The sequence below is a fragment of the Monoraphidium neglectum genome (genome assembly GCF_000611645.1).
Source record: "Monoraphidium neglectum strain SAG 48.87 unplaced genomic scaffold scaffold03016, whole genome shotgun sequence".
NCBI lineage: Eukaryota > Viridiplantae > Chlorophyta > Chlorophyceae > Sphaeropleales > Selenastraceae > Monoraphidium > Monoraphidium neglectum.
This window is the reverse complement of record NW_014010612.1, coordinates 1-7,464: the sequence shown is the minus strand read 5'-3', so window position 1 is coordinate 7,464 and position 7,464 is coordinate 1. Positions and strand designations below refer to the sequence as shown.

Genomic DNA, 7,464 nt, shown 5'->3' with positions numbered 1-7,464 from the left:
GGGCGGGGGGCATACATCGTTTGGAGCCCGCCAGCCTGCACCCCACCAGCAGCAGGGCCAGCAGGGCCAGCCGCCCCCAGGTGGCGGCCCTTGGTCTGGGGGGCAGGCAGGGCAGCAGCCTCAGTGGCCAATGCAGCAGCCACCACAGTGGCCCCAGCAGCAGCAGCAGCAGCAGCAGCCGCAGCAGCACCAACAGCAGCACCAACAGCAGCCGGCGCAGCAGCAGTGGCAGCAGCAACAACAACAGCAGCAGCAGTCCTGGCCCCAGCAGCAGGCATGGGGGCAACAGCTACAGCCACAGCAGCAGCAACCACAGTGGCAGCCGCAGCAGGTATGGCCACAGCAGCAGCTTCCCTTCGCCAGCGTGCAGGCGCCTTTTGGGGGCGTGTACCCCCTGCAGTTTGGCTTCGCCCCTCCTGGCGCCATGGCCATGCCGTTGCAGCAGCCGTCACAGCAGCAGCACCACCACCAACCGCAGGGCCCGCTTGTGTTTGGGCAGGCACCCACCGGCTTTGGAGCGCCGCCGAGGCCGGGCGGCATGGCGCCACCGAGGCCCCCCTATTAGCCGGTGGCATTTGCTGCCATGATGACTTTGTAACGCATACATGTGCTCACATGTCTGTTGTGGTTTGGGGGAGATTTTGACAGGGTGATGGCCTGCACAGTCCAAGCTAGTGGCACTAGGACAAGGGCATTGGGGTAACAAGTCGCAGTCATGGCTGGTCACCCTTGGCCTCAATTACCCCTCCTGCACACAGCCGTTGCACCTTTGAGGCAGCTGTGCTGAGACTCTGACGTCCTGTGGCAAACATCAGGCAAGATAACCCATTGCCACGGTCAAACACCACATAGTAGATGTACAGATGATTTGCTGTGCGTGGTGCACTCACATGCGCAGCCACGCGTTGGTACAAGGGCAGGCTGGTGGGTGGACACTCTGGGGCCAGTTGCCAGCAGTTTTTGCACGCATTCGGCTGACATGAAATAGAATAGCAGTATACCTCAACTGCCTTGGAGTTGTAGTCGCCCGTCACCGTCTCACCGGGGATCAAGTGTGCGGCAAGCAGCGGAGTGCACAAAGCGAGTGAGGTATCCCTGCCTGCACCCATTCCACCGGGACTCGTACCACAAAATCACCTGAGCGCGACGGCAAGGTGATTAGAGCGCAATGAACGCCTTTGAGAGGCTGCTTGTGAAGACCCGCCCGCCGCACATGGGGCGCATCAAATAGTCACCAGTGCCGGCCGCAGCTGCGCCGCTCATGAATGTACCGTATGCGGCACTTTGACTGATCCATCCTGCAGCAAAACCTGGTGATTAATAGCAGCTACAACTGCGTGCCATTTTTGAAAGAAAACAGCTGTTGGCAGGTTGGTGTGATGTGACTTCATCAGCGCCGTACCTAGCCTGGGCGTGGGTGGCTTGGTGGCTGGGGCAACTGCGCAAGCGGAGTTTTTCAAAGTTTATAAGATCTCCTTTCAGGCCCCTGCGTTGCTTCAGGGCCCATGCCATTGCCTTGCACTGCATGATGCCATTGTGTGCGCCGCCCTCACCTCACTGGACGCACAGCACACGCACGCCGCTCCGTCGGGCCTGCGCCCCGCCACAGAATATAGGAAAAATAGCACTGAGCGCCTTCTCGGGTGCCGTCAACGTGCTAGACTCAGGAGCAAACCGCACGCCGCCCTCAGACAGGTCTACCAGGGTCCGCGGGTGCATATCAGGCCCCTCGCGCCTGTTTTAGGATAGACTGTGCGTTGTTCTACCAGCCAGCAGCGGTTTCTGGCCTGGCACCGTTGCGCGAATGACCGCGATGCAGTTTTCGAGAAGGAAGGCCGCCTCCGTGCGAGCCGAGCAGCCAAGCAAATCACAACCGGGGCAGGCCCCAGCGCCTGGAGCTGCAGCGGGAGCACGCAGAGGTGCGCGCCTAGGATCGCGGCTCAACTCCTCCACACGCAGCCGATGCGTCGTGCACCGGTACAGGAAGCGCATGTACTGGCTCTCTGCCATGGCGGCTGCCACAGCTGTATTTGTGCGTTACCTATGCCCCATTATCTGTTGCAATCGTTGCGGCTTCCGCAGTGGTCGGCAGGGTGCCCGCCGCGGCGCCGCCGTCGGCGGCGTTTGCGCCGCCGGTTGTGAAGTCGACGTACCTGACTACGCAGGACATGGACGTTGTGCGGCAGAGCCTGGCGGCGCGTATGACGTATGCGGAGCTGCCAGCACAGCACTATGCGCAGCAGGTGCTGCCCTCGCAGCACAAGCCGCAGCCACCCGCGCTGGACACGCCCGGTGAGAAAACTTGACGGTGACGGGGCCCCAAGCCCGCTGGTGTGTGCCGCCGTGTGTACCGCTAACCGGGCGGCCCCGTACTGCATGCTGTCACCCGTGTGTCTGCGACCGCAGTGCCGCCACTGCCAGGTCCTGGCCGGCTGGAGCAGCCTCAACGTACGGCCCTCACTGCATCGCTGACTCGCCTGCCCCTCCCCACACGCCTCCCGGCTGCGCCCACAGAGGGCCATCCCTCCCAGGGCTGGCGCGCGCAGCCTCACCACCTGTCGCCGGAGGAGCTGTGGCAGAGGGTCCGGCAGGAGAGCAAGGGCGATGCGGTGGGTGGCGGACGGGACGCTGGGCAGGGACGGGGGAGCTGCGTGTGTGGAGGGGCCGCGCCGCGATCCGACCAATTGATGGTGGCAAGGAGCCTGTTACGCCGCCGGCAGGCATGGCTCGCGCCATTCTTGCATACGTCAGAACCCTGAGCGCTGACAGCAATCGAGCCGCTCAGCGGCTCGCTGGCCAGAGCAGCAGAGGCGCCCCGAAAGGGCAATGCGCCCCCAAAGGGCAACGCGGGCCGAAAGGGCCACGTGTGAATTTGAAAGCCGTAAAGAGAGCAGGACCTGCAGCCAGCCACCTCTCAGACGAGTCACTTGCCCGGCCCCCAGCAGTGGCGCTTCGCAGCAGCATATGCCTGGGCTGCTCTGCGTTGCGGCCTCGCCCCTCCCGCACCACGCGGGCCCAGTGCGGCCCTTGCTTCCCCGGATGCGCTTATGCGGCCCCATCCCAGCAGCGCAGCGCCCACCCATCTCTCGACTCGCAAGGCGCCTACCTGCAGAGTCCCTCCTGCACGCACACACACAATCACAATCACACACACACACAAAGCACACACACAAAGCACACACACAAAGCACTCACACAAAGGACTCACTCACAAAGCTCACACACAAGACACACACCCGAAAACACACGACACACACGCACTCTCATCCCTCCCTCCACGCCCCCCTGCTCCCCCCCCCCAAGGACGCGGAGCCCACCCTCGCCAGCTTCCTATACAGCAGCATCCTGGCCCACAAGACCTTCGAGCAGGCGCTGGCCTTCGTGCTGGCCAACAAGCTGGCCAGCAGCACGCTCTACAGCACCCAGATCAAGCAGATCGCGGAGGACGTGTACAAGGAGGACCCCAGCATCATCGACGCCGCCATGGCGGACCTGCAGGCCGTCCTGGACCGCGACCCGGCCTGCGACCGCTACACCCAGGCGCTGCTGCACTTCAAGGGCTACCAGGCCGTGCAGTCGCACCGCGTCGCGCACCGGCTGTGGAACTCGGGGCGGCGCGCGCTCGCGCTGATGCTGCAGTCGCGGATCAGCGAGGCGTTCCACGTCGACATCCACCCCGCGGCACGGGTGGGGCGGGGCATCCTGCTCGACCACGCCACAGGGGTCGTCATCGGCGAGACCGCCGCCATCGGCGACAACGTGTCGATGCTGCACCACGTGACGCTTGGCGGCAGCGGCATCGGCAAGGGCGTACGCCACCCGCAGGTCGGGCACGGCGTGCTGCTAGGCGCGGGCGTCACCGTGCTGGGGCCGGTGACGCTGGGCGCGGGCGCCAAGGTGGGCGCGGGCAGCGTCGTGGTGACGGACCTGGAGCCCCACAGCGTGGCCGTGGGGGTGCCCGCGCGCGTCATCAAGCGCGCCGTGTCGGAGCCCTGCGACGACATGGACCAGATCGGGTTCCTGCTGGACTACGTGATCTGATCTGGTCTGGCGCGACGGCCCGCATGCGCACGCGCGGCGGTCCGCGCGGCGCGGCGGGAAGCGATTGGGGCGCATGACCGCACGGGTCGCGGCCGCGGCTGCGGCCGCGCCCCCGGCGCGAGCGCCTCTGGTGTTGGGATGGAGGGGATGGCCGCGGGGCCCCGGGGCAGCTGCCAGTGGGCCGGATGCCAGGCTGCAGGCGGGCGGCGGTGGCCCTGGTGGCTGCGCCGCGCGCTGTTGGCACATTGGTGCATTGGTTTGACCTCCCATGATGACGATTGTCACACGTTCTCCTTGCATTTGAAGTTGTCGAGTCGTTCACGGCGTGCGTGTACAGTACCCGCCCCCAGTCACACTTTGCTTACTCACACTTTGAGCCAAGGCTTGAAGCCTTTGCACCCTTCCCGCCCGGGCCGCGCGCTTCGCTCTGTGCTTGCGTGTGCGGGGCCGGCGCTGTCGCGCAGGCTGATGCGGCACAATGCAACTGGGGCGGCACGGTTTGTGCATTGGGCTCGGGTTCGAACGCCGCTGTGACGTCTGCCGCGCAGCGGGGCCGCCTGCACGCCGTGTCGTGCCCTTTGCTGCTACCTACGCCGCCCAAGCCTGTGCATGGCCAGGTTGTGTGTACGCGTGTGTCTGAGCTGCACAGCCCCAAGCCCATTGGTTGCCGCCCTTGTGTTGTTTCCGAATCTGCAGCGTCGATCGGCGGTGCGTCAGAGGCCCCGCCCGGATTCCGCCCGTGGCCTGTTCCCACTGCACCGTGTTCGTGTGCTCCCCGCATGGGCGCCCAGCCCGTCACTGCTTGCATCATCTTAAGACTCGGGAATTCGACGCACTCGGCCACCCCCAGCGCGAGTGTATCCAAGCAGAGGCCCGCCCGTGCCTCTGGGCCCCACAGCCCTGGAGCTGGCGCGAGCGGGCCCTGCCCAGCACCCCGCCGCGCAGCCTGGTGCCCACCGGCCACCACGGCGGGGGCTGCCATTGCTATCCCTCGGGCAGCGTCTTGCATGAGAGCGGTGAACGCCCGGGGTGCAGGTTGCGGGTCAGGACTCTCTCCTGCTGCACTTGAGCGGGCGCTCAACCACCTCTCAACAGGCAGCCGTGCCCCCCTTACCTTGGTCCCTCACAGGCAGCCAGGGCCTGCGCCCCCGCCCCACGCGGCGTGGCCAGCCGCCGTTGTCTTTCTTTTTCGTCCGAATCCGAGCCCCGCTGCTCCATTCTGATCCGTTCACTTAACCAATCGCTGTCACAACCCTTCCCTGCTGGCGGCGCGGGGCCGCGCCTTGTTGTGTGGCTCGTTGCGCCTGCCGCTGTGTGCGTGCGGTGCACCCCTTGGTGATGTCCCCCTCGAGGTGTTGTTCGCAGCTACATGCACAGTTGCAGGGCGCCCGCGGCGCCTGCAAGCGTGGTACCCTGTGGGCTGTGGGGCGTGAACCCTGGGGGCACTGATGAGGACACCACAGGAAGAAAGCAACTCAAATCGTTGGGGCCATCTACCCCACCCCGAGGCAGTCTTATCGCTCTACTTTGTGCGAGATTGAATTGCACTTCCATTGAGAGCTTAGCTCTTGCCTGCATGCGTGTGCTGAGCCAGGCCCTGCCTAGGCTCGCACACGAAACGAACATTGTGACCCTCAGCTTTAAAAAGTGCATGTGTCTGTAAACGTCCTCGGTGCACACGTGTGACAAGATAAATAGGAGTCAAGAGCTGGTCAGGCCCTCAGAGGTAAGGGCCATGGGCACGGAAATCGATGTTGCCTTGCATGGCATGGGAGCTGACACATCGAGAGACCACCGACCCCGCCGGCACCTGTGACAGTCACTCAGGACAATGACAGCTCCGGCAGGTGACCCGCCACCAGGCAGCACAACGGCAGCCTAATCTACAACGCCCACCCCCTCCATCCCGCCATGATGTCAGACGAAAGCATAAAAGACCACTGGCAGCCCCTCCAACCCCCTCCAACCCCCCGCCGCCCCCAGTAACCGAAATGCGAGCTACTGCCAGTGATTACACCTGTGATCACCAGCATAACAGGAGGCTGCCAACACCCGTATCAATGGCAGAGCATGGCGATGTGACCTTCGCTTGGCAACTGGGGCCCAGCAGACATGAGCGTATGGTACATTAGGTGTGAAAGTGTGCTGTCTTGCTTCTTGAAGCGCGCATCACTGGCATAAAATTTGTCATGGCTGCATTTGTGCGATCTTGACTGTCGCTAGCAACCGTGCCGTGTGCCGACGATTGAGGGATCTTCTAAGGTACCTCTTATGAAATATGATACAGTAACACGCGTCATCACGAAACACTTCTTGCCTTGTCATTGCACCGCAACAAAAAAAGACCGCCCGATCTGTGCACACAAATTACACACACGAATAGTAGCCAGATCCAAAGAAAATGCATTGCTGAGTTTGCGTTCGACAGCTGCGCCCGACGCCAGTCATTGCCGTCGTGCTGCTGGTGCTGCCAGTCCAGGAAGCATGAGCGCCAGAGTAAGCGCCCTACTGCTCAAACAAGAGCTTCGGCTTTACTCGCATTTCTCCCGCCTCGCCCTGCATGCGCATTTGAGCCAGCCGCATGCCGCGTGCCCCTGCGCAGGATCGCCTGAGGCCATCGTCAACACAGGGCCGCCGGGCTTCGGGCGAGGCCCCGGCGCCGGCCGCGGCGGGCGATGCAGCCCGCGGCGACGCGCTGCCGCCAGGCCCTGCCGTCGGGTCTGCGCAGCCTTTGCCAGCGGAGGTGTTGATGGTGCGAATGATCCCGCAAATACAAGGGCTCCTGACTGTGCGGGCGTTGGCGCAGCAGGATGTGCACTTATGGACGCGCTGCCAAGCCCAGCTGTGTGCCTGCTGCTGATGACGCGTGCCATCCCTTATCCGAAAGCTCGCAACCCTTTGACGGCGTGGTGCTTGCCGCACCTTGCGCGTGCGCAGGACCAGCTGCTGAGTAAGCTGCAGCTGCTGGATTACGAGCGGGAATTCTGCAGGCGCAAGTGGGTGGCACCATGGTGCCCCCCCCTCAGCCTGCTGTGCACATGCAAGCACTCGCGCGGCCAGCACGCAGTGCACGCACGCCCGGGTTTGTCGGTGCATGCGCAACACACGCGGCCGCATGCGCGCAGCCGCGAGCCCAGCGCGCTGCCTCGCGCCCTCATCTGCCTCGCCGCGCCCCGCCCCGCCGGGCCCCGCGCGCAGGAAGCCGCACCGCAAGCCCCTCTCGCAGTCCTTCTTCTCAGACCCGCCCGCCGCCGGCGCGGGCGCCCCCGCAAATGAGCAGTTCTTCACCTTTGTGAGCCTGGCCGCGTGGCTGCTCCAGGCCTGCGGCGCGCAGGTGGCCAACCCCAAGGAGTTTGACGACCCAAACGCCACGCTCGCATCACTGCTCTCCGCCGCCCGCGCGCTGGGCGGCGCGCCCGCGGC

The 7,464-nt window shown here is 64.4% G+C and overlaps 3 protein-coding genes across 3 annotated transcripts; all 3 read left to right on the top strand.

Annotated features, from left to right (window-relative positions):
* Window positions 1-130: 130 nt before the first annotated feature.
* MNEG_12019 (hypothetical protein) lies at window positions 131-565 on the top strand (the record flags this gene model as incomplete). Its single annotated transcript, XM_014039511.1, has 1 exon — window positions 131-565. The coding sequence occupies one exon, from the start codon at window positions 131-133 to the stop codon at window positions 563-565; it is 435 nt and encodes a 144-aa protein (XP_013894965.1).
* Window positions 566-2,168: 1,603 nt separating this feature from the next.
* MNEG_12018 (serine O-acetyltransferase) lies at window positions 2,169-4,041 on the top strand (the record flags this gene model as incomplete). The annotated part of the gene is made up of 3 exons (XM_014039510.1): window positions 2,169-2,292; window positions 2,515-2,609; window positions 3,304-4,041. 3 exons carry the CDS (start codon window positions 2,169-2,171, stop codon window positions 4,039-4,041), a joined length of 957 nt encoding a protein of 318 aa, XP_013894964.1.
* Window positions 4,042-6,622: 2,581 nt separating this feature from the next.
* On the top strand, window positions 6,623-6,793 carry MNEG_12017 (hypothetical protein; the record flags this gene model as incomplete). Its single annotated transcript, XM_014039509.1, has 1 exon — window positions 6,623-6,793. A coding segment is annotated over one exon (171 nt), but the record flags the coding sequence as incomplete, so codon positions are not given.
* Window positions 6,794-7,464: the final 671 nt, after the last annotated feature.